The sequence below is a fragment of the Lepidochelys kempii genome, chromosome 2 (assembly GCF_965140265.1).
Source record: "Lepidochelys kempii isolate rLepKem1 chromosome 2, rLepKem1.hap2, whole genome shotgun sequence".
NCBI classification, from domain to species: Eukaryota; Metazoa; Chordata; order Testudines; family Cheloniidae; genus Lepidochelys; species Lepidochelys kempii.
The window spans coordinates 248224547-248251880 of record NC_133257.1 but is presented as its reverse complement, the minus strand read 5'-3'; the positions used below and the strand labels follow the sequence as shown (position 1 = coordinate 248251880).

The window sequence follows — 27334 nt, the reverse complement described above, 5'->3', positions numbered from 1 at the left end:
CTTCTTTTGAAGAAGTTAAGAAAGAATTGCTCCAGAACAAGTCACAAACCAGGTGCAGTGTCAGGGCAAGTATACTTTCCCTTGGTACAGTTTATTGAGGATATATTTGCTGATCCATAGGGTTCTAAGAGTTAAGTCCCAGGTTTGCAAAGGCACCTAACTCCCACTGATTTCAAAGGAAGTTAGGAGCCTAAATACCTTTGAGGATCTGGGCCTAAGAATTCTCAGGGAATTAAGTATTGTGTTTAATACAGGCATCTAGTTTGCAGTCATGGAAAAGTCAAAATATGTTGAGAGAATATCTGATGCAGTGAGACAGTGTAATTGCCCTTATATACATCCATGGTATGCCCACATCTTGAGTACTGCATACGGATGTGGTCCCCTCATCTCAAAAAAGATATACTGGCATTAGAAAAGGTTTAGAAAAGGGCAACTAAAATGATTAGGGGTTTGGAACAGGTCCCATATGAGGAGAGATTAAAGAGGCTAGGACTTTTCAGCTTGGAAAAGAGGAGACTAAGGGAGGATATGATAGAGGAATATAAAATCATGAGTGGTGTGGAGAAAGTGAATAAGGAAGAGTTATTTATTTGTTCCCATAATATAAGAACTAGGGGCCACCAAATGAAATTAATGGGTAGCAGGTTTAAAACAAATAATAGGAAGTTCTTTTTCACTCAGCGCACAGTCAACCTGTGGAACTCCTTGCCTGAGGAAGTTGTGAAGGCTAGCACTATAACAGGGTTTAAAAGAGAACTGGATAAATTCATGGAGGTTAAGTCCATTAATGGCTATTAGCCAGGATGGGTAAGGAATGGTGTCCCTAGCCTCTGTTTGTCAGAGGGTGGAGATGGATGACAGGAGAGAGATCAATAGATCATTACCCATTAGGTTCACTCCCTCTGGGGCACCTGGCATTGGCCACTGTCGGTAGACAGGATACTGGGCTGGATGGACCTTTGATCTGACCCAGTATGACCATTCTTATGTTGTTATGTTATGTTAATTGGAAGTAAAAGCACCACAAGAGGTAGTTTCTAGTATTGACCCATCTCAACTGCATGCTGTAATCCTCTAAGTGACAGTTGTGTTTCTATAAGGATACTGTAGCAAAGAGTGGTGTTTTAGAACAACTGCAGCAGTTGGGCTAGGGCATTCGTGTTTAAAAAAGAAAGTGAAACATCTAGATTGTTAATGGTGGCCCATCCCTCGGTCCACTTCTAAAGATGCTTACTTACCATGTTAGCTAGTTTAAAAGTCCCCAGTAATATTTATGTATACAAATGGATATGATGGGGGTTGTGAGGCAGAGAAATAGAGTTGATGGTTGGAAATGTAATAGGAGAAATTTTAGCTAAGATACTGAATGAGTTTTTTTTAAAGCATATATTTATAGCATGAAAGGCATCGTGACAGCGATTGCAAGTCTTTGAGCAGTGTTCTTATATTGTGGTTATTGATGGTATTTATTTTTAATTTACAGCGGACAGTGAACAAGCTGATATAGCTAGGATGCTTTACAAAGACACATGCCATGAGGTAACTACTATCTACTAAATGAGATGAAAGAAATGATTTGGTACAGATGAAACCATTTGGTTTTAAAATAATGTACTATCGAGTTTCTAAAATGATGATTTCTTTCTTTGTCTAAGTTGCCCCTAAAAGCAAGGAAATAATGTGGAACATTTATTATTAACTTTCCCAAATTAAACTTTTTCACAGTGAATTCCTAATTCCTTTTCCTTTTGTTCTGCATAGCCAGGGTTTTATATCTCTCACACACACAGAACAGCTTTATTGCAATTTGTTATCATATTTCTTTGCTCGCTGAACTACAGTTCTTCATAATTGGGAGGACATGATTAGTCAATGGAAAGGAGAAATCAGGAGTAAAGTTTTAGTTTTCAAATAATATATAAACACATATTTAGACCAGAAATGGTCAGTCTTATCTGATTTAATTCAAACCCAAAGCCAAATTCTGAATGATTTCGAAGATGGACAATTGAAAAATTGAATGGGACAGGAAAGTTGTGTTCAGGACAGCTGACGGTTTGCTCAGCCTTCATAGTCAACTAATTTCAGTGCTTTCAGAGTGTGCTTTAAATATGCTAATTGTCCTTGTGCTGTGTATAATCTTTAAAAATAAATTAAAGTTCCATTAGCATTATTTTTGTAAAAAAGAAAAAATGTTTCTATGTTAAGGCCAAAATTTCTGCCACTCTCAACTTGCCTCTATCTTTATGAATATAACTAACTGATTGCACAAAATTGAACTGATTCCACAAAATTAGCAGGCAGGGTTGAACATTTGACCTTAAAAATCTTACTACTTAAGAGTTAATAGCACTGTCACAAAGAGAATGTCCCAGGGGCTGATTTACTTGTTTTTGTTTTTCAGCTGGATGAACTGCAGCTTTGCAAGAACTGTTTCTATTTGTCAAATGCACGTCCTGACAATTGGTTCTGCTACCCTTGTGTATGTTTCTGACACAGATTTTTATTTACTTGCTTTTTAAAAAATAAATACTTTCAGTTCTGGTGTTATTCATTTCTTGACTATTCTGCTTCAAATAAGCAGAATAAGCTTTTTTCAAATGTACTGTTTAGTCTCTGCACCTCTGATATTTTACACAAGCAAAAACATTAACTGAAATCCAAAGCAATAACAATATGGGAAATAAACTTGGTTATCAGGCAGTTGCATTAGAAATAAGGAGTTTACAGGAATTAAAGCTCTGTTTCTGGATAAAGCTATGAAGACAAATTTAATTTTTGATGTGCTTAGGAATTCTGTGTACATTAGATAGACAAATTCTGAAAAGTGTGTAACTTTCTTAATGTCTTTGATCCAAGCAGTATAGCTAGCATAGGAAGATAAGAATGAAAAATAGCACTAGACATAAAAAGCAACCGTGTTCTTAAGATACTAGGACGGTGTTACACTAAACTTAATATTTGTGGGATGACTGAATGTAATACTTCAACCCCAATAATAAAGAAAACACTTTTTTTTTTTCCAGATACCTAATCATGAGTTGGTTTGGGCCAAAATGAAAGGTTTTGGGTTTTGGCCAGCCAAAGTCATGCAGAAAGAGGACAATCAGGTCGATGTTCGCTTTTTTGGGCATCACCACCAACGGTAATTTATTAACCCCGGGTGCTGCATGCATGCCTCACACAAGTTTACCCCATCCAATCATGTTGTAATATGTTGTAACATGCTGAACTAGTCACCAGCCTAACTTTGCCATAATTATTTCAGAAAGTTCAAAGTCAGGTGTAAGACATCAGAGGCTGATGAGTGATGCATAGAAGATTCCATTTTCAGAATTGCCATAGGGATGTTCTCTACTGTTTAAAGTAAAAAAGCAAATTAATTCCTATGCACATGACTCTTCACCGCCACAGCAGCCTGTAATAAAGACATTGCACACAAACTAGACACACATTAACTGAGATGTATTTTAGGTGCCTGAACTGCTAACTTTCCACATGTTGTTAGCCAACAAGATGCATTTTAGGGATGTAACACATTGCAAAGTGTTTTGGTGTTATTGTTAGCATTGTGCCAACAGTCCCCAGGTGGAGCCCAATTTTCAGAAGTTTGTAATTTCAATGAAATAATCCCTTTCACCTAGGGCTTCAGGGGGTTGGGTTATTCATTTAGGTAACATTTGGCTATGGCTACTTTGTGAGATTATATAAGAAAAGAGAATAGTACAGCCCCCAATTTTGTCCAAGTGCTATTGACGTAGCTGGTGCTGCTCTGCAGAATGGTCACATCAGTGCTGCTTTTACAGCATCAGTGTGTATATGATTGTAGAGGTGAAACAACATTTACATTTTGGCTCATTGTTTCTGAGAAAGTAGTGCATTTCAATGCATCATGAGGGAGGCTGGAGACTTTTATAGCTGTTTTTTTTTCCTAGAAGTGTTTATTTAAGTTGCTTTTTAATTTAACAAGGACTATGTATATTTTCACTTGATTTATCTAGTAAATAATAGAATAGACTATGTCTTAAAACAACTGTCTCCAGCCTCTCCACAAGTGCTTATTATATTACTTCTTAACAAGGAGATTTTCTAGCAAAGATAAATGAATAAGATCTCTTACTTGCATTTAAATCATGGAATGACTTATATTGAAATCATAAGTACCTTAGCAAAAGCTTCATACGTAAGTAGAGAATCATTTCATTTGTAGTTTTGGCACCAGGCTCACACAGCTTCACACAAGTGGTGTGTTCTCCTATTAAGTAGTTCGATGAAAAACACCTGAAACATAAGTATATACTGTAAAGAGGAAAATCTGAATAACTTTAGAGACTAAGGAACCTTTCAGATCTCTAAGTCACTGGCAGAAATCCAGTCCAGAACAGTAGGACAAAAAGTAATTACTGTCCGATGGCTGTTCAGTGATTTATACAAAAGGATCTGGTGTGCTTGATTCAGTTCCAGATAGATAGCTAGATAGATGTCCAAATCACAAAAACCATCCATACAAGAGGCATGAATTTGGCACTCATCTTGAGTTTCAACAAAGAGGCTAAGGACTGAATTTGAATAGAAAGTGCACATGTAGTCGTGGTCTCTCCATGTCCTAATGATGCCCAGCCCCTGTGAAAAACTGGCCACTTTGAGTTAGTTGCATAAATACAGATTTGAAACTTGGACTCTGTTTCCATGGCTGCCAGTTAGCCCAACACTAAATTCATCGGAATATCTCACCCTAAATCTTTTTTAAATGTATATTAACACACTCTTTCTCTTCAGCTTTCTGATTGTGTCTTTAAATGGTCTTTACAAGGGCCTGGATCCCTTCAGAAAACATTCAAGATATCACAGTTAATATCCATCGGTTGCATGTGAAGCGCAGCATGGGCTGGAAAAAAGCATGTGATGAACTGGAACTGCACCAGCGTTTCCTTCGTGATGGGAGATTCTGGAAGTCTAAGAATGAAGATAAAGGTGAGGAGGAGGCAGAATCCAGTATCTCTTCCACCAGCAATGAGCAGGTGAGTACTACTGCAATGGCAAGAACTACTATAATTTATTAAATGACGGAAAGGTGACCTGCAATGGAATTTTTAAAGTTAGTTTTAAGTTATGCCCTGTTTACTTCTTTATGATGAGACGAGAAGGCAGGTTACTTCTTTGATTTTAATACTTTAGAAATACCAGGAATATAAAGTTGTCATCTTCCCAGGTTTTGCTGGGTGACTTCTGGGAAGTCTCAGGAATGTTTATCGGGAACTCTAACACCTTGATTGAATGAGCAAAGGTCCTTAAAGTTAAATAAGTGTTAATGAAAACAAAGAGTTTAAATTGTCCTACTGAAAGTCTCTTCTCCCCACAACGGCTCAGCTTTCATTCTGTTGACTCTTGTGATGTCACCATTTCACTAGTTCTCCAGACATAGGAACATAGACATTGCCGTACTGGAGCAGACCCAAGGTCCATCTTGTCCAGTGTCCTGTTCTTGACATTGACAATATCAGATGCTCCAGAGGAATGTGAAAGAACGTGATACTAAGAACTGCCTACATCCTGGCCTGTAATTATTAGAGATTAATTATAACTCTGTCTTGTTATAGATATAAATGTACAATTTCTGTTTGAATCTTGCTAAATTCTTGGCCTACATTCCAAAGTTTAATTACACAGTACAAAATCAGAACATTTTCCAGCCTAGAAAGGACCTGAATTTCTAATGTACAAAAACAAGCAGAAAAATGTTTTCCTAAAAACAAAAAAACAAAAATCTTTTCTATCACTCCAGTGAATCCTGATATAGGACTAGAGGTTTGTTCCAAAATGAAGAACCCGTTTGCCTGAGCATACCAATGACAAATTGCATAAATAGTGTAAATTAAATAAACAATTGTTATTTATTAGAGAATTAATAACACATACACACATGGATTCTACTCACTCCTCAGCTCATTAGTTATGAGGTCATTATCACTAATTCAGAAAATATATCTGAGTGTACATAGTCCTCATTTTGGAATTGTATTTGGCTTTGTATGTTGCCTTTCACACTCCAGGTATCTCATGCATTTTACAAAGAATGCTATTTATGTTGGCAGCTGAGAACTAGTGTTTCCCAGCATTTGGAATTATTCAACATTCTTTTTAATAATGTTGACAGCTGAAGGTTACTCAGGAACCCAGAGCAAAAAAAGGACGACGTAATCAAAGTGTGGAACCCAAAAAGGAAGTAAGTAGCCTCACGTGGTATGTCTGCCAGTTAAGCAAAACAATGAAAATAAAAACACTTTCAGAATCATGATAGACATCCCTTATTTTCTGTCACATTTTACTTGTTTTATGCTACTATCATTAAAAGTTTGAGTGTCAGCACGGCGACCTTCTCTGCTGAAGACTATAATGAGATCTGTTTATCTTAAGGTTTTGTATTGGCACTCACCACCATGGTATCTGTGTAAGATCACCACAAGTTTAGCGACAAGTAATAGTCAGATGGTATCATTACAGTTAAAAATCTCCATCACTAGTAAATCAACGTCCCATTGACAATAGTTTCTTTAGGAGCGGCAAACTAGGTTTAATTTTAATAATATATTACATATTTAAAAAACTGTTAGAAGACCATTATTTAGGTTGCCAAGTCAAGGACTCAAAAGTTAGGAAATGCCAGTTTTATGGTTGCCCACAGAACCTTAATTCTACCCACTTGTACATCCAAACCATGCACTGAAGGATTATCCTAATAGACATGCACAAGAAGGCAGTGGCACTGGCAGCCATAAATCTGGCATTTCCTAATTTGCATTCTTAATAATGTTCCTTTAATGTAGTTTTTATGTGACTTCATAGTTGTTTTGAAAAAAGGAAATAGATTTTAAAAAACCTGTTATGTTTGACTGTAAAAACACCCCCAACTTACCTCATGAGCTGGGTTCAAACCCTGACACTTAAGCACAGACTGCTACGAGTACTTGAGCAGCAGAACTAACTATATTAGTTGGCAGCAGCAGAAGTCTGTTGTCCCAGTATAGGGATGGGCTGCTGGGTTCAGAGGATGGTCCAGTGGAGCGTGGCCTGGCTATCTCTCCATCCTTGGGAGATGAAGAGGCTCCTGCCCCATGTGGTGCCTCCAGAGTGGGGGATGGATCACTGGGGCCATGTGCTAGGTACGTATGGGGAGGGGTCCTCTGTTTCTGCAGTTTCTCTACAGTTCCCAGGGGTTCCCAGGGCAGTGTATGCATCTGTCGCTCCTGCTGCTAAGACTTTGGCAGCAGGTTGGATCCAGCTCATTAGTATATTGGGGCATTCAATTATTTTGGCAGCCTGCCAAAATAATCCTGTGAAAATGCAAGTGGGAGAAAGAAAATGGTGATTTCTAACAGTCTACAATTCAGCTAAACTGAACAGAATTTCTTGGGACAAAGAAAAGACACTTCTCAAGCCTAGAGACTGTCTCCCAACCAAATTTGAAATGTCCATTGTAAACAATGAAGATGTTAGAGTTTCTCAAGGAAGGTTCCAATGATATTTTTATATTGAAAGGTGTTAAGCAACCTCAATATACAGGTCACTACCATCTCTCCCTATAATTGTGTGGGTCACCAAATTTTGTCCACTTGATAGAGGCCTGGAGGTTGAATCTAAAGGGCACAGTTGAACAGAGAGCAGCCCACCTTTGCTTTAATATGGGGAGAGGAATCACAGAAACTACAGGTTACAGCACACAATGCTTCATTGTGGTTTAGGTGACACCAGTTGGAACATTTTATTCTGGGACATGTAGTGTCAGTGGGCCTCAACTCCAAATGAAAAAGGAGGGCAGTCACAGGTTATAGCTTAGGCATACTGATTTACTTCTTTCTTTGAATGTGCCCAGATCTTGTGCTTATGACATTTGAACTCATGGGCCTGGCTGTCCTTTCACTTATGCCAACCCTACGTGGATGTAACACCACAGACTTAATTAAACTACTCCTGATTTATGCCAGTATAAGTGAGAGGAGACCCAGGCCCAGCACATAGAAATGGAAAACTTGTTCTTGCTCATTTTTGTTCTGCTTTTTGTGTTGCAGAATTGTTTAAAAAAAAACCTGGTCATAACTGGCAGAAAGGTTAGATGTTCTTGTATGTGATTTATATAATATTTTAAACCTGTGTATAAATATATATTGATGCAATATTTAAAATGTATTGTTAGAATGAACAAGGCAGGATATTACCATGACCACCTACATTTTAAAGAAATAATGTACAGTAACTCCTTGCTTAACATTGTAATTATGTTCCTGAAAAATGCTACTTTAAGAGCAACAATGTTAAGCGAATCCAATTTCCCCATAAGAATTAATGTAAATGGGGGGGTTAGGTTCCAGGAAAAAAAATTTCGCCCAACAAAAGACTATATATATGGGGGGGGGGGTGTTATACACACACACACAGAAAAAGTTTGATTGTGAAGCTTGGTTGAGGTGGTGAAGTTAGAGGGTGGAAGAGGGTGGGATATTTCCCAGGGAATGCCTTACTGCTAAATGATGAACTAGCATTCGGCTGAGCCCTCAAGGGTTAACACATTGTTGTTAATGTAGCCTCACACTCTACAAGGCAGCACGAATGGAGGGAGGAGAGACAGCATGGCAGAGAGAGACAGAGACACACACCGTGTGTGTATGTGTGTGTGAGAGAGAGAGACGCGCATTGCCCCTTTACGTACAGTGACCCCACTCTAAGTACATTGCCTTTTTAAGTAGATCAGCAAGTTGAGACAGCAGCTGCTGCTAGCAAGCTCCCTCCGTCCTGAGCCTTGTCATGTCCCGCACCTGCTCTGTGGAGCGGGGGCAGAGGGGGACACCCTGACATTAGCACCCCTCTTTCCCTTCCATCCCCCCCGCCCCCTCCCCCAGCTCTGCACAACAAGCAGGAGGCTCCTGGGAGCAGCTCCAAGGCAGAGGGCATGAGCAGCACATGGCAGTGGGGGGCGGTACAGCTGAACTGCCCGGCAATTGGTAGCCTGCTGGGCGGCTGCCGCACAGGAAACTTAGGGGAGCTGAGAGCTGATGGGGGGCTGCCAGTCCACCCTGGTTCCAAGCCCCCACCAGCTAGCTCAACAGGCTGTTCTTCCTGCAAGCAGTGGACAAAGCCAGCGGCTACCAAACAACATTATGAGGGAGCATTGCGCAACATTAAACAAGCATATTCTCTAATTGATCAGCAACGAAACAATGTTAACCTGGATGACATTAAGTGAGGAGTTACTGTAGAACTATATGAAAAATACAGGGAAAAGTTTAGGTCAGTGCCCTCAAGTTTTATTCATAGTGCAAACTGATACAAAGTCCTAAAACATGCATTAGTATCACAGTGTATGATTCTTTGTATTGTTATTGCTTGAAATATGAGGCAAAGTATGTCCTATACTTGATGTGAGGACATTAGATGTCAAATAGACGAAACCTCCTTAAAAAGATCTCTCCTAGTAACTACAATAATACAGTAAAAAGAACAGGAATACTTGTGGCACCTTAGAGATTAACAAATTTATTAGAGCATAAGCTTTCGTAGGCTACAGCCCACTTCATCGGATGTATAGAATGGAACATATAGTAAGATATATATCTATACACATACAGATAAGTTGGAAGTTACCATACGAACTGTGAGAGGCTAATTAGTTAAGATGAGCTATTATCAGCAGGAGAAAAAAACTTTTATAGTGATAATCAAGATGGCCCATTTAGACAGTTGACAAGAAGGTGTGAGGATACTTAACTTAAGGAAATAGACTCAATATGTGTAATGACCCAGATGCTCCCAGTCTCCATTCAAACCCAGGTTAATAGTACCTAGTTTGCATATTAATTCAAGCTCAGCAGTTGGTTGTTGGAGTCTGTTTTTGAAGCTTTTCTGTTGCAAAATTGCCACCCTTAAATCTTTCACAGAGTGGCCAGAGAGGTTGAAGTGCTCTCCTACCGGTTTTTGAATGTTATGATGCCTGATGTCAGATTTGTGTCCATTTATTCTTTTGCGTAGAGACTGTCCGGTTTGGCCAATGTACATGGCAGAGGGGCATTGCTGGCACATGATGGCATATATCACATTGGTAGATGTGCAGGTGAATGAGCCTCTGATGGCGTGGCTAATGTGATTAGGTCCTATGATGGTGTCACTTGAATAAATATGTGGACAGAGTTGGCATCAGGCTTTGTTGCAAGGATAGGTTCATGGGGTTAGTGTTTTTGTTGTGTGGTGTGTGGCTGCTGGTGAGTATTTGCTTCAGGTTGGGGGGGCTGTCTGTAAGCGAGGACTGGTCTGTCTCCCAAGATCTGTGAGAGTGAGGGATCATTTTTCAGGATAGGTTGTAAATCTTTGATGATGCGCTGGAGAGGTTTTAGTTGGGGGCTGAAGGTGACAGCTAGTGGTGTTCTGTTATTTTCTTTGTTGGGCCCGTTCTATAGTAGGTGACTTCTGGGTATTCTTCTGGCTCTGTCAATCTGTTTTTTCACTTCAGCAGGACGGTATTGTAGTTTTAAGAATGCTTGATAGAGATCTTGTAGGTGTTTGTCTCTGTCTGAGGGATTGGAGCAAATGCGGTTGTATCTTAGAGCTTGGCTGTACACAATGGATCGTGTGGTGTGTCCTGGATGGAAGCTGGAGGCATGTAGGTAAGTACAGCGGTCAGTAGGTTTCCGGTATAGGGTGGTGTTTATGTGACCATCGCTTATTAGCACAGTAGTGTCCAGGAAATGGACCGCTTGTGTGGATTGGTCTAGGCTGAGGTTGATGGTGGGATGGAAATTGTTGAAATCATGGTGGAATTTCTCAAGGGCTTCTTTTCTATGGGTCCAGATGATGAAGATGTCATCAATGTAGCGCAAGCAGAGTAGGGGCATTAGGAGACGAGAGCTGAGGAAGTGTTGTTCTAAGTCAGCCATAAAAATGTTGGCATACTGTGGGGCCATACGGGTACCCATAGCAGTGCCACTGACTTGAAGGTATATATTGTCCACAAATGTGAAATACTTGTGGGTGAGGACAAACTCACAAAGGTCAGCCACCAGATTTGCCATGACATTATCAGGGATACTGTACCTGATAGCGTGTAGTCCATCTTTGTGTGGAATGTTGGTGTAGAGGGCTTCTGCATCCATAGTGGACAGGAGGGTGTTTTCAGGAAGATCACCAATGGATTGTCGTTTCCTCAGGAAGTCAGTGGTGTCTCGAAGATAGCTGGGAGTGCTGGTAGCATAGGGCCTGAGGAGAGAGTCCACATAGCCAGACAATCCTGCTGTCAGGGTGCCACTGCCTGAGATGATGGGGCATCCAGGATTCCCAGGTTTATGGATCTTGGGAAGCAGATAGAATGCCCCTGTTCGGGGTTCTAGGCATGTGTCTGCACAGATCTGTTCCTGTGCTTTTTCAGGGAGTTTCTTGAGTAGATGGTGTAGATTCTTTTGGTAATCCTCAGTGGGATCAGAGGATAATGGCCTGTAGAATGTGGAGTTAGAGAGCTGCCTAGCAGCCTCTTGTTCATATTCCAACTTATTCTTGATGACGACAGCACCTCCTTTGTCAGCCTTTTTGATTATGATGTCAGAGTTGTTCCTGAGGCTGTGGATGGCATTGTGTTCAGCACGGCTGAGGTTATGGGGCAAGTGATGCTGCTTTTCCACAATTTCAGCCCGTGCACATCAACGGAAGCAATCTATGTAGAAGTCCAGTCTGTTGTTTTGACCTTCAGGAGGAGTCCACGCAGAATCCTTCTTTTTGTAGTGTTGGTAGGAAGGATTCTGTAGGTTAGTATGTTGTTCAGAGGTGTGTTGGAAATATTCTTTGAGTCGGAGACGTCGAAAGAAGGATTCTAGGTCACCACAGAACTGTATCATGTTCGTGGGCCTGGAGGGACAAAAGGAGAGGCCCCGAGATAGGACAGACTCTTCTGCCGGGCTAAGAGTATAGCTGGAAAGATTAACAACATTGTTGGGTGGGTTAAGGGAACCGTATTTTTATGGCTGACTTAGAACAACACTTCCTTGGCTCTCATCCCCTAACATCTTCAGCCCCCAACTAAAACCTCTCCAGCACGTCATCAAAGGCTTACAGCCTATCCTGAACAAATGATCCTTCATTCTCACAGATCTTGGGAGACAGATCAGTCCTCGCTTACAGACAGCCCCCCAACCTGAAGCAAATACTCACCAGCAACCACACACCAAAAACACTAACCCATGAACCTGTCCTTGCAACAAAGCCCGATGCCAACTCTGTCCACATATTTATTTAAGTGACACCTTAAATAGGACCTAATCACATTAGCCACGCCATCAGAGGCTCATTCACCTGCACATCTACCAATGTGATATATGCCATCATGTGCCAGCAATGCCCCTCTGCCATGTACGTTGGCCAAACCGGACAGTCTCTACGCAAAAGAATAAATGGACACAAATCTGACATCAGGAATCATAACATTCAAAAACCGGTAGGAGAGCACTTCAACCTCTCTGGCCACTCTGTGAAAGATTTAAGGGTGGCAATTTTGCAACAGAAAAGCTTCAAAAACAGACTCCAACCAACTGCTGAGCTTGAATTGATATGCAAACTAGATACCATTAACTTGGGTTTGAATGGAGACTGGAAGTGGCGGGGTCATTACACATATTGAGTCTATTTCCTTAAGTTAAGTATCCTCACACCTTCTTGTCAACTGTCTAAATGGGCCATCTTGATTATCACTACATAAGTTTTTTTCTCCTGCTGATAATAGATCATCTTAACTAATTAGCCTCTCACAGTTCGTATGGTAACTTCCAACTTATCTGTATGTGTATATATATATATATCTTACTATATGTTCCATTCTATGCATCCGATGAAGTGGGCTGTAGCCTACGAAAGCTTATGCTCTAATAAATTTGTTAGTCTCTAAGGTGCCACAAGTACTTCTGTTCTTTTTGTGGATACAGACTAAGACGGCTGCTACCCTGAAACCAGTAATACAATAATAATCAATAATAATATCCAAACCCAAAAGGGGGCCAGTGATCTACACAGGGATGGGTAATCTAAGAAGTATTATGGCTGCACTTGGAGAGGTTTTTAATGGCCTGGCATAGTTTACCTGAAACACCCCGCCCTATTAGCAGGTATTGATCCTACTGGTAAAGATTTAAGAAAGTTCAAATAACTTTTCTGAGACAGGTGGATTGTTACCCCACCCAGGTATAGGGAGGTGGAAATGGCTCTCTAAGAGAGAGGGGCCAGCATGGTAACTGAGTAATCCCCATTTAGGGACGCTAGAAGCAACCAAGTTTAGACTCCTAGACTTTAAGACCAGAAGGGACCATCAGGATCATCAAGTCGACCTCCTGCACATTGCAGGCCACAGAACCTCACCCACCTACTCCTGTAATAGAACCATAACCTCTGGTTGAGTCTTACCCGCCAGACACCTAGGAAAGAATTCTCTGTAGTAACTCAGAGCCCTCCCCATCCAGTGTCCCATTACCGTCCGTTGGAGATATTTAATATTAGAAGTCACAGATCAGCTACATGCCATTGTAGGCAGTTACATCCCCCACCCGCTGTTCCCTTTGGAAGGCTGGTCCAGAACTTCACCCCCCTGATGGTTAGAAATCTTCATCTAATTTCAAGCCTAAACTTGGTGATGGCCAGTTTATATCCATTTGTTCTTGTGCTGACATTGGCACTTAAATAACTCCTCTCCCTCCCTGGTATTTATTCTTCTGATGTATTTATAGAGAGCAATCATATCTCCCCTCAGCCTTTGTTTGGTTAGGCTAAACAAGGCAAGCTCTTTGAGTCTCGTCTCATAAGGAAGGTTTTCCATTCCTCTGATCATCATTGTAGCTCTTCTTTGCACCTGTCCAGTTTGAATACACCTTTCTTATATATGGGAGACCAGAACTGTACACAATATTCAAGAGCAGGTCTCATCAGTGCCTTGTATAACGGTATTAATACTTCTCTATCTCTCCTGGAAATACCTCACCTGATGCATCCTAAGATTACATTAGCCTTTTTCATGGCCGGATCAGATTGGCAGCTCATAGTCATCCTGTGATCAACCAATACACCCAGATCTTTCTCCTCCTCTATTGCTTCCAACTGATAAGTCCAGCTTATATTTCCTGAGTGCACGACTTTGCAATTGGCACTATTAAATTTCATCCCATTTCTATTACTCCAGTTTTCACAGTCATCCAAATCTTCTTATATGGTATTCCAGTCTTCCTGCGTATTGGCAATACACCCCAACGTTGTGTCATCCACAAATGTTATTAGCACACTCCCACTTTTTGTGCCAAAGTCATTAATAAAACTGTTAAATAAAATCAGTCCCAAGACCAATCCCCCAGGAATTCTACTAGTAATCTCCCTCTAGCCTGACAGTTCACCTTTCAGTATGACCCATTGTAGACTCCCCTTTAACCAGTTGCTTATCCACCTTTCAGTTCTCATATTAATCCCCATCTTCTCCAGTTTAACTAATAATTTCCCATGTGGAACTGTCTCAAATGCCTTATTGAAATTCAGATAGATTAGATCCACTGCATTTCCTTTGTCTAAAAAATCAGTTATCTTCTCAAAGAAAGAGATCAGGTTGGTCTGGCATGATCTACCTTTTGTAAAACCATGTTGTATTTTATCCAGTTTTACCATTTACCTGCATGTCCTTAACTACTATTTTTTTTTTTCAAAATTTGTTCTAAGACCTTGCATACAATTGAGGTCAAACTAACAGGCCTGTAGTTTCCCGGATCACGTTTTTTCCTCCTTTCTTAAAAGTAGGTACTACAGTAAAATCTGTTTTATCCGGCACGTTGGAGGGATGGGGGGTGCTGGTAAGTGAAAAATGCCAGTTAACTCAGAGGGAGGGAGTTTGGGTGTGGGAGGGGGTGCAGAGTGCGGGCTCTAGGAGGGAATTTGGGTGTGGGAGGGAGTGTGGGCTGTGAGAGGGGGTGTAGGGTTCCGGATCCGGGGGCCGCTCATCTCAGGCGGCTCCCCACAAGTGGTGACCTGTCTCCGCTGGTCCTAGGCCGACGCACGGCAGGCGGCTCTGTGCACTGCCCCCGCCCTGCCTCATGTGATGGCTCTGCAGCTCCGATTGGCTGGGAACCACAGCCAATGAGAGCTGTGGGGGCAGCGCCTACGGGCGGAGGCAGCGCACAGGGCCACCTGCTGCGTCTCCACCTAGGAGCAGCCGGGACAGGTCACCACTTGCAGGGAGCCGCCCGAGGTGAGCGGTCCCCGGATCCAGCACCCCACACTCCCTCCTATACCCCCTCCCAGACCCAAACTCCCTGTCAGCCCCACCCAACTGGACTATAAACCAGAATTTCAATGAAGATCAGAAATGCTGGTTTATAGAGCTTTCTAGTTGGCAAAGTGACGGATAAAACAACTTTTACTGTATAATAGCAGTGCTCCAGTCGTAGGGTGTAACCCTTGAGTCTACAGATTCATTAAAAATCCTTACTATTGGGCTTGCAATTTCATGTGCCAGTTCCTTTAATATTCTTGGATGGAGATTATCCAGGTCCCCCAGTTTAGTCCCATTAAGGTGTTTGACTTTGCCATCCACCTCTGATGTGGTAATTTCTACTTCCATATCTTCATTTCCAGTAGTACCCCTGCCCCGTCCCTAAACTCCTTATTAAAAACTGAGGCAAAGTATACATTTAGGTGTTGGGCCATGCCTAGATTACCTTTAATCTCCAGCCATCCTCAGTACTTAGCGGTCCCACTTCTCCTTTTCTTGTTTTCTTTTTATTTATATGACTGTGGAAGCTTTTACTATTGGTATTAATTTCCTTTTCAAGGTCGAAAGGTCTTGGCTTTTGGTAGTTCTTACTTCTCCCCTACACTTTCTGGCCTCCAAGAGGTAGCTCTCCTTGCTGATCTATCCCATCTTCCATTCCTTGTAGGCTTTCTGTTTTCTCTTAATAACTTGTTTGAGATGCTTGCTTATCCATGTTGGTCTGCAACCCTTCTCTATGAATTGTTTCTCCTTGCTGAGATACAGGCTTCAGATAATTTCTGCAACTTTGGCTGAAAGTAATTCCAAGCCTCTTCCACATTTGAATCATTGAGTTCTTCAGTCCAGTCCACTTCCCTAACTAATTCCCTTAATTTTTTTAAGTTTGCCCTTTTGAAAACAAGAACCCTAGTTGCAGACCTATTTTTGTTTATCCTTCCCTTTAGTTTTGGGAGAAGACTTGAGCCGAACTTCATGTTGTATTAGTGTTCCTTTTGGGTCAATAAAAGCAGATCCAGAAAAGGGTTGAGTTAGGGCTCTAGTGCGTGTTTTGAGAGCGGGTTTGGAACAGTGCCTACTCAATGAGGTTATAATATAGACTGTTTTGCAGTTTTTGACCTAATGCAGGCCTCTGGATCGGCGACCAGATAAGGGCAGCTCTAAGAAATTAATCAGGCTGACATGTTACATAGCACTTGGTAGCAAAAGGGAATACACAATCTACCTTTTAATGGGTATAATTTCTGTACTCGTCATTTAGGCAACAACAAAGCATAGCCCAAGCAGTAGACATTGTGATAAATGATGGTTTGACATTGCAGAGAATTTGTTAATTATCCATTCTGCATTAAGTGGTTATCAAAATAAAAAATAATAATCTTTTCTTAGAGGAAACAAACAGGGTTTTTTTGTGATTTTAAACACTTCAAGTTCCCGGTCTGGGGGATGGAGGTGAGGGGGTAATATTACTTATATCTTAAAGAGCATGGACCACTAGTATTATTCTGTTACGAACTGTGAGCTAAATTCAGTTCTACAGTAACTGTGATTTCTTCCCTGGATAATTATGTAACTGCACAATGCTTTCATGGTCATCTGTGTCTAGTTCTGTTATTATTAGTAACACTTGGCATCTGATTAGCCTTTCAGTTTCAAAGTGCTTTTGAAACAATTAGTTAATCCTCTCAGCAGCCGTGTGAGGTAAGCAAAATCTTATAAAATACCAAAGTAGCCTATTGGGCCCAATTTAGCCCAGCGTCCACTAGAATAAACTCAGGTTTAAGGGCCCACATCTAGGATCCCTCTGAGAGGGTGTTAGTGAAGAGAGGATGCAGCCACCCCTTCACTAAGGGGCTTGTGTGGATGCAGTGTAACCCCCAAATGGGCAGTGCTGGCTGAAAAAGGGGGCATGGCAAGGATGACATACTGAGATTCGTCATGTCCTTTGGAGCCTTGGCCTCCGACTAACGCTGCCAGCACTCCATCACACTGAGCACCCTCCAGGAACAGGGTCTTGGCTAGTAAAGGGGGATGTTAACGTATGCCTAACTTTGCCAGCTTCAGTGTATTCGAATCCTTCCTTTTGGATGCTAAGAGTTATAGTCTGTCCTGGACATAAGTGTTAGAAATTTTGCTCTTTCTCTGTAGGAGCCAGAGCCTGAAACTGAAGCAGTAAGTTCAAGCCAGGAAATTCCCACAATGCCTCAGCCCATTGAAAAGGTTTCAGTCTCAACACAGACCAAGAAGTTAAGTGCCTCTTCTCCAAAAATGCTGCATCGGAGCACCCAGACCAATAATGATGGAGTGTGTCAGAACATGTGCCATGACAAATACACCAAAATCTTTAATGACTTCAAAGACAGGATGAAGGCTGATCACAAGAGAGAGACCGAGAGAGTTGTACGAGAAGCAGTGGAAAAGGTAGCCCTCACCGCAAGTAACCCAAACTGTACACACGTGGTTTGGGGAGGGAGAAGATTGATGTCTTCTGTCATCTGTTCTTAAGAAAATAGGGAAAATCCTTTTTTAAAGTGCAACTTTCAAAAGAAACTGTGTAAAAACAGCATTGGTTATTGTATTTCAGAGAGTCCATATCAAATGTGCTTAGTTTATTCAGTATAGTTGTTTTTTTCTAGCTTCTATCCCTGCAGATGTAACCTGCTATCTGAAAATCAAGCTGTCTTCATTCATTCATTATAATTGACCCCAGTAACACTTTTCCAGCTCGTTTGATTCTAAATTATGCCTTCAGTCTTCACCTGTGTGATGTCATGCGGTGGGATTATACAGATGTTTTTTATCGTCTCTTTAAGTGAAACTGAATAAATAATTTTCTTGTCAGTTATTTCATCTTGAGCATTAAACAGTTTGGGTAAGATTGAATCTTTAAATGTTACCCTTTGAACTCTTCCACCCATTGTGTTTTTTTCATACTTAGTGAAGTTTCTTTGCATGGGTTTTGTCCAATCTGCTCTTACTGTAAATTTGTACAAAAGAATTAAAAAAATCCCTTGTAAACTGAGCACATCTGATCTAGAGTCATTGACACAATACACGTGGAATCCTGTGATGCTGCTTTGACAGAGTTGCCTTGCAGTGTAGAACTACTGTAAAGTTTTGATTGTGATCTATGTATTGTATGCTAAATTGCTGGGGTCAGTTTTTTATTTGTTTTTAAGCTTCTACATTTTCCAAGAATGAAAATTCTACTTTGTTTGACCTCCATCTACTATGGTAATGGTATTTAGAGGTAGCCAAAGAATACAAATACGCATTGACTTTCTTTATTGACTTGCTTCCCTTATCCCAGCTGCGTACAGAGATGGAGGAGGACAAAAGGCAAGCTGTAAATAAAGCTGTAGCCAACATGCAAGGAGAGATGGACAGAAAGTGTAAGCAGGTAAAGGAGAAGTGCAAAGAAGAGTTTGTAGAAGAAATTAAGAAACTAGCAGGTCAGCACAAGCAACTGATTTCCCAAACCAAGAAGAAGCAGTGGGTAAGTGTCAGGATTTATTACCAGTGAATAACTGAAAATGTTTTGTACAGGCGGCAGGAAGCATGGATGTGCTTTCACCATTACTGTTAACCACTCTGTTCTCCCTGAGCTATTAACCTTGGGGTCATCCTAGTCTCCCCTCCTCCCTCTGCTTTTCCTTGCCACCCTAATTGCCAAATCTCTACTCCATGCCTTGGTTATCTCTCACTTTGAGTTCTGCCGTCTCCTCATCTTAGGCCTATGTGAAACTAACCCCACCCTCTCCAGCCCATCAAAATGTTGCTTCCAAAATAATCCTTTTTTCCTATGGCTACAATCATGTCCCTTTGAACCACTTCACTGCCTCCCCGTTATGCTATGTATGCATTAAATTATGACTTTATTGTCTTGCTTTCCAAGCCCTGCGTGAAGCAGCCACTTGTATAGGATAGCTATAAGTATAAGTAAGTATAGCTAACTTGTCTCCATTTGTATTCATCTGCCAATGATGCCAACTTTTGTTTCCTTCTCTCACAAATGTCTCAACACCTCCTTCTATGGTACCCTGTATACATGGAATGACTACCCAAAATATATTTCTCAAGCTTTCACCCATCCCTCCTTCACTCCTAAAAACTTGAACCTCTAGCAGCATATACAAAAAGTGGATATAGTTACACTTGAATAAAACAACTGGAACTGGACACGTAGCTCACCCATGTATCCCATTTCCCCATGCTTTGTGTTTTGTCATTCTAGATTGTAAGCTTCTTGGGGCTGGAAGTATGTCTTCCTATATGTCAGTACAGCACCCAGCAAATTTTGGCTACTAATGCATTACAAATAATTATTAACATGTAATGCTGCAGATTTCTAATAGGATGTAGATGGAAAATTTGTTACTGTCATTAGGAGCAGAAGGTCTACTCTAACACATGGACTGTTTAGAGAGAGAGAGCGAGCATGCAACTAAACATCAGACAAAAGGTGGACTAGATGTAATGTTTAAAATGTGGCATTAGGATTTTGATAGCAATCTATAAAATAAAGGATGTTTGGCCTTAGATCTACTATACATCTCTCCTGCATAGATCTTGCCAGGTATATAGGGCTGAGTCTTGTTTTAATGCCTCACCACAAGGTGGCACTCTCATCTTGGAAACATAATGGATGCCAGCACTCAGCTATCACTTTCTTCCTCCTCCTTCTCACAGTGACCAGCTCTGTGTCAAGCCAGTATCAATGATTTTTTTCTTTCCACTGACAATGGTTGTTCATATTCAAAATCACTAGTTCTGTCTATTGTTTTTGTAGTTTGAGGATACTCTGTAAAAAGAAAACTATATCCCTTAGAAGAGAGAAGGAAAACGTCAAGTAGGGACAGTAGATCCCTTCCTAAGTATCAAAGATTGTTGGTGGTTTTAAAGAGGAATCGAATATGTCAAACAACACAGCTCCCATAGAATTATCTATCATTCTACCAGTATCTCACTTTTATCTCTTGATGGAGTGTGATTTAGTCTCTAATAGTGACGTACCCTCAGTACTTACCTTGAGAGCCTAGATAACTATTTAGCTGTATAAGTGTCCCCCATAGGTAGAATTTATGATAGATGCACACTTGCACTCCTGCTGTCCCTGTTAGAACTTGGAATCATTCTAGTTTATTGTGATTTGTTTGTCATGTTTGATAACTTTATTCAAAAGAAAGTGCTAATTGATGCACTGGTACCCATTCCATTGCATCTCACGGACATGTGCAAACACCACCTCCAAGTGAGGTAGTTACATGTTATCCTTTCTGATGCCAGAGAGCACACTTGACAGTCACACACAAACCTAGGGACCCGGGAGTAGGTCCATCAAATGCTGCCTTTAGTGAATCATTCCATACAGGCAAGTCCTGTCTCACATTTTTAGAAAAAAACTTGTTCAGCCTCAAACTGTTGGAAATGGTCCAAATATGCAACCCCTCAAAATGATTTTTTCTCCAGCGGTAATAACGACAGACGCTTACGTGCAATACTACTGCTGCATGCGGCTATTATAGTAATGATACCTTCTTACTGAAATCTCTTATAATCAGCATATACCAAATGAGTTGTAGTGGCTTTGCTTATTAATGGTTTTGTGATGGATAGCCCAAAGCCAGGGAAAGCTTTTATTATTAATTACACGTTTCTATTTCAGTTACGCATAGATACCACAATTAAGATCAGGGCTCATTGTGCTAAGTGCTCTACAAACACACAGGGAGAATGGTCCCAGCCTCAAAGAGTTTACAGTCTTGTTACTGGGTTGAATTCTCTGGTGGTATAAATCAGCACAACTCATTGGACTTTCACGCATTTACGCTACTAGAGAATTTGGCTCTAATACAAGATGCAAAATATGGGTAACAATAGGAGACGAGGGGGTGGAGGACAAGGTTAACAGTCATAAGATTATGTAGTGTTATCATCTCGAAAAGTCAGATTCAGAGTTAAAGCTGGCAATTTGCTCCCTCTATTATGGGTATCTGCACGTAGGATGATATAGGAGCTTTATGTCTGAGACTTATGGAAGACGTGTAAGAGGAGCAGCAGGCTCTCCATCTATGGATCTGAGTTGCCCTCCTCCATTTTAGCTTTATTGAAGTCTCCTAGCAAGCAAATGTGAATCTGATCTTTGGCTGACTCCCGTGCTCTGTGTAATGTAGAGGCATGCATCTGTTCCATGTTCCTTTTCAGATGATGTTCCTAATGGCCTAGACAGCCAGCTTTATGAAATCCAGGAATATGGATCTCTAGAGGATATTCATTTGAAATGCTACAGATAAACTGTCTATAGCTGAGTTATAAAAAGAAAAGGGAAGGGATTCCAGTTGCAGCTTGGGCAGTCCCTTTATTGGTGATGGTTATTGGCTTTTGGCTTAGCCAATATAAATTTTTTTCTTCTGTCTGTTTTAGTAAGCTGTAGTTCTTCAGGACAATTGGGTTTGTTTCCTGAGTAATCCTTCATCTTATATTGTAACCACGTGGGACATAAAGGAAGATGGGAAGTTTCATGAAAAGTGAAATCCTGATTCTTTGACTCGGTGGCTGCATGTGGAGAGGATGTACTGTATTCCTCCTCCCGTACCCTGTCAAACAATAGACATCTCAGTCTAGATTTTCAAATGTCCCCTCGCATTTTGGGGGAGTGCCCAACCTGGGACTTCCAGGGCCTGATTTTCAAAGTTACTGAGCACCTAGTAATAGTGCTTCCCTATTGTACAGGGATACTTCGAGGTTAAAATGTAATGCTTTTGAAGTGCTCAGATACTATAATGATGGGGGTGATATAAAAATCTAGAGACTGTGACTTGTCAACAGATCCGGTCCCAGTCTCCTTGTCAGACAAGTTATTTTCCTGTTAGCTTGCACCTCTGTTGTACTACAATAAAATAGTACAAGCAGCACTGCCCTGACACTCAGGTAGAAAGAAATTAAAGGCAAAAGATTTTAAATATTCACCTTTCAGAACCAAATCCTTTGAATTCTGAAGACCTGTTCATCCTTCTTGAAGGGCCCAGGCAGGAAAACTTGAGACTCTGGAAGTTATTGCTGTGTAAATCAAATTCATTATCACTGTGTTGAGTAGCAGAAATTCCCTTTTCATATAAAGAAAAGCCTTCACAGCCTAAGCAGAGCAGGGTAAAGAAGCCTCAGCTGAGTAACAGAGCAGCAGACCACTGGTGATCACGGCACTTGATTATGTAGTTAAGTGGCCAGATTTTCAGAGCTGCTCAGCACGCACTCACATTGTTCTTGAGAGGCGGATGTGATGGAGTCTCCATTGTTCTCAATAGGAGCTGCCGGGTACTAAGCACCATTGAAAATGAGGCCACTTCATTTAGGTACCCCAGACTTTTTGGGAAAATTAAGCTCTGTGTATTCAGGCGATGAGGTGTGAGTATAGGCTAACTTTGCAACTATCGAAGTCTTCCTCAGGGGATCTGCTGAAAGAAAGAGCAGTCCTTACCTAGCAGGGGTGAAAAATCCCCCCTGCATTTGGCTACCACCTGCCTAACTAAAAGAGGAATACTCCACAGTCTCTACTGAGGCAAGCAAGTGACAGAAAACAAACGAGCAGATGAGAAACAATTTGCATTTGTCGGGGTTGCTCCTAGGAGTGATAGTAATCCATTTGTTCTCTCTGCAGTGCTACAACTGTGAAGAGGAGGCTATGTACCACTGCTGCTGGAATACTTCCTACTGTTCCATCAAGTGTCAGCAGGAACACTGGCATGCTGAACACAAACGTACCTGTCGCAGAAAAAGATGAAAGATTTAGTCCTCCCCTAGAAAACCACCCCGATGATTGCTATTCTCAGACACAGCGGTTTTTGTTTCCAAGAAGCCAAAATTGTTTAGAATTTGCTTCCCATTTTGCACCAGCCTTTAAACAATTTTCGTAAAGAAATTTTGCACAGTAGTTTCAACCTTCTGTTTAATGCTCCTCCGAAATTTTGTCAGTCTACTGAATTTAACATCAGTGGGAGCAGGTTACTTTAAATAATTTTAAATAGAGGATTTGTTGCATTTTAAAACATTTTTAGGTTTTACAGAGATTTTAATCTTTAAAAGCAACAGATTTAAAAAGAAAAACAACATGAGCTTAATGAGAGGAACACTTAAAAGTTAGATCTGAATGTAAGAACTATAGAACTGTTTCAGAAAAAAAGCATACTACCTTGATGTAACATTTATTTCCTAACCTTGGTGAGCTGGTTTTGTTCAGCTTAATTTTACTGTTTAAAGGCATTATCTATTGGTTATACCAGTGGGTACATGATTGAATTTAGGGAACAGGGTTGACACAGCAGGTGCTAGTCCTGCCTATTTTTTCTTAAACGTTTCCCTGTTGTGTTTTTTTCATTATTTCTTTTCAATATATAACTTTTATAACAAAATATTAGCTTTGATCTTGTAGTTTCAAATCACAGGGGACTGGGGTAATTTTTGCTGAGCTGGATCTTAGAGAAAAATGAATATTTAAATTTTAAAGTTTGCACATTTCATCCTTGTCCTAACATGAGTGCTTGTAACAAGAAAAAGAAAAGCCAAAAAAACTACCTTTATTCATACATTGAATTATAGACGAGGCATAAAAATATCTTTAATGCTTCCCCCCTCCCTCTAAGCCCCCAACCCAAGGTCATTTGACAGCCTATTATCCGGTGTCACCTATTCCATTGCAACTTAATAATAAAAGGAAAAATAGCACTTAAGTTTCACAGAAGCCGTTATGTTTGTAGTAATGGGTCATTGCCTATTAATGAGCTCCATCACTGTACTCAGAATGAAGAATAATGCATGTTAATTTTCTTGTACTAAAGATGCCGTGATTTGTAAAAAGTCTGTATTTTGCGGAATGTCTGGATTAAGAAGCATTACCAATAGGAATGGATCGATAGTTGAAAAATGATTTTTTTGTTTTGTTTTATATATAGTTATATGAATTGCATCCATATTCAGAGACAATTTTTTAAATAGGTGTAAAGCTTACTTAAACAGCTTTTCTTTTAAAGTGTCTCACCATTTTAGTTTCTTTTAAAGGTTGGTCTTAGACTGAGTCAAATGCCCATTAATCATCCTAGCTATTTTTTGAGAAGTTAGAGGAATAATTTGTAAATATTTATTTAGATCTTTGATATTTATTGAAAGCAATTACATGATGGAACGATGGAAGCGGAAGAATCAGGAGGAAAGCCTTTCAAAAAAGTTTTCTTTAGGATTTGTCAGGGTCAGTATAAAGATTAAAGTATAACTAAGTCTTCTGTGAACTGCCATTGAAATCCTGATCTTTTTTACTTACAGTGGTGATACAAGTTAATTGATTTGATACTGCCAATTAATGCCCAATATGTTGAAAAAAACTACATGGTAAGTTGATTGGAAACAATAGTAACTAGTTAGTAGCTTGAATTACCACAGACTGTTATTGCCTGATAACTGTGTAATTAACGTTGGTCGCCTCTGTGTTGTGACGGTAAAACACATCACAACTAAAAATAAATCTTGTTCGATTACTTTACGAGTTCCAAAACTTCGATCCACCCCTATGAAAGCAAGTTATTGTGGAAATATTTTTGGTGTAAAATCATTCCAGAATATGTAATATTTAACTGATAGCTGCATGAAAGTAAGATTCGTGTTACTTTGGCTTTTTTGTCTCTGTTGACACGGTTGCACATTTCCAAGTTACTACAGCGTGAAAACTGTGTGTTAAAAAAAAGTTTAAAAAATTGTGGCCTGGTTTTGTATAAGTTTTAGGTAAAATTACAATTGATTGTTTTAGGAATCATGATTTAAAAATTAATTTTTCTGCAAATCATAAAGCTATATTAAAGTGTTGAGCTTAGCCACTATGCACATTGTAATTATTCATTGTGGCTGTCCAGTTCTATGATGCATTCTGGCATTTTGTAAGCTGCTCTGACTAGCAATATATAGAGTCATTTAATGTGTTAACATTGGTTAATAAATGTATTTAAAAAAAAAAACCTCGCTGCTCTATGAAAGTGTCCATGTTAATTCTGGCCTCTTACAGAAAATATACACTTTTTGGTTTCAGGGGTCTGATTTATAATGATAGCGATTTTTCAGAAATGCTATTTCTGGATACTCTCTCCCTACATTAGCAAAGAAAATCCCTCCATTTGGATGAAAAAATTCTCTGCGATTCAATAGAAATACTGTCTGGTATCTGTAGCAGGCGTGACTGGAAAAATCACTGTTTAAGGTTGCAAGATAGGGTCTGCATCTGAATCAAAGTCATTTCTATCATCAGTGTGTGTTTGTCTACCTGCCACCCTTTGTGTTATGTCAGAGTAACCAGACTGTCGAGGTCCAGGGGTCTATGACCTCATTGTTTGGTAGCTAAATGAATATCAGAAACCAGAATATACTGTTGAGAAACAACCTCTCACTTCTTTCCTGGGCCATTACTAGATATTATATACACGTCATGCTCATTTCAAAAGATTGTCTCAGATACAGTTTTTCCCCAGGAAAGTATTGCTTTTTTACCCCTCAACAATCTCTCAGATATGTTAACCACTTTTTCTACTGTTCAGTCACAAACTTGAAACACATCTTAACATGCGACTTAGACAGCTGTGACAGGCAATGCCGGGAGATTACAGACTAATAGTAACAGCCATCTTGTAGATGAATACTGAGCAGGAATTATTTAGACAAGTGGTTTTCAACCTTTTTTCATTTGCAGACCCCTAAAAAAATGTGAGTGAAGGCGTGGGCCCCTTTGGAAATCTTAGATATAGTCTGTGCCTTCCCCCCCCTCCAGGGGTCCACAGATCACAGGTTGAAAACCACTGATTTAGAGCAAAGATGTGGAGACAGGTGATTAGGGACTATTTAGAAAAGCTGGACATGCACAAGTCCATGGGGCCGGACGAGTTGCATCCGAGAGTGCTGAAGGAATTGGCGGCTGTGATTGCAGAGCCACTGGCCATTATCTTTGAAAACTCGTGGCAAACCGGGGAAGTCCCGGATGACTGGAAAAAGGCTAATGTAGTGCCAATCTTTAAAAAAGGGAAGAAGGAAGATCCTGGGAACTACAGGCCAGTCAGCCTCACCTCAGTCCCTGGAAAAATCATGGAGCAGGTCCTCAAAGAATCAATCCTGAAGCACTTGCATGAGAGGAAAGTGATCAGGAACAGCCAGCATGGATTCACCAAGGGAAGGTCATGCCTGACTAATCTAATCGCCTTTTATGATGAGATTACTGGTTCTGTGGATGAAGGGAAAGCAGTGGATGTATTGTTTCTTGACTTTAGCAAAGCTTTTGACACGGTCTCCCACAGTATTCTTGTCAGCAAGTTAAGGAAGTATGGGCTGGATGAATGCACTATAAGGTGGGTAGAAAGCTGGCTAGATTGTCGGGCTCAACGGGTAGTGATCAATGGCTCCATGTCTAGTTGGCAGCCGGTATCAAGTGGAGTGCCCCAAGGGTCGGTCCTGGGGCCGGTTTTATTCAATATCTTCATAAATGATCTGGAGGATGGTGTGGATTGCACTCTCAGCAAATTTGCGGATGATACTAAACTGGGAGGAGTGGTAGATACGCTGGAGGGGAGGGATAGGATACAGAAGGACCTAGACCAATTGGAAGATTGGGCCAAAAGGAATCTGATGAGGTTCAATAAGGATAAGTGCAGGGTCCTGCACTTAGGATGGAAGAACCCAATGCACAGCTACAGACTAGGGACCGAATGGCTAGGCAGCAGTTCTGCGGAAAAGGACCTAGGGGTGACAGTGGACGAGAAGCTGGATATGAGTCAGCAGTGTGCCCTTGTTGCCAAGAAGGCCAATGGCATTTTGGGATGTATAAGTAGGGGCATAGCGAGCAGATCGAGGGACGTGATCGTTCCCCTCTATTCGACATTGGTGATGCCTCATCTGGAGTACTGTGTCCAGTTTTGGGCCGCACACTTCAAGAAGGATGTGGATAAATTGGAGAGAGTCCAGCGAAGGGCAACAAAAATGATTAGGGGACTGGAACACATGAGTTATGAGGAGAGGCTGAGGGAGCTGGGATTGTTT

At 40.7% G+C, this 27334-nt stretch overlaps 1 protein-coding gene across 15 annotated transcripts in view; it reads left to right on the top strand.

Moving 5' to 3' along the window:
- Positions 1-24552, top strand: part of ZMYND11 (zinc finger MYND-type containing 11) — a 159406-nt gene extending 134854 nt beyond the window's left edge. For 9 of the 15 annotated variants that reach the window (XM_073334520.1, XM_073334515.1, XM_073334507.1 and 6 more), the window contains 9 exons: positions 1487-1542; positions 2408-2485; positions 3030-3148; positions 4817-5024; positions 6161-6229; positions 8073-8111; positions 17420-17692; positions 18582-18767; positions 22929-24552. In XM_073334520.1, coding sequence (XP_073190621.1) covers positions 1487-1542; positions 2408-2485; positions 3030-3148; positions 4817-5024; positions 6161-6229; positions 8073-8111; positions 17420-17692; positions 18582-18767; positions 22929-23051 — 1151 coding nt within the window. In that variant the 3' untranslated portion in view covers positions 23052-24552. The remainder of the gene's footprint in view (positions 1-1486; positions 1543-2407; positions 2486-3029; positions 3149-4816; positions 5025-6160; positions 6230-8072; positions 8112-17419; positions 17693-18581; positions 18768-22928) is intronic. The other 6 variants (XM_073334521.1, XM_073334514.1, XM_073334516.1 and 3 more) reach the window with 3 other exon arrangements.
- Positions 24553-27334: the final 2782 nt, after the last annotated feature.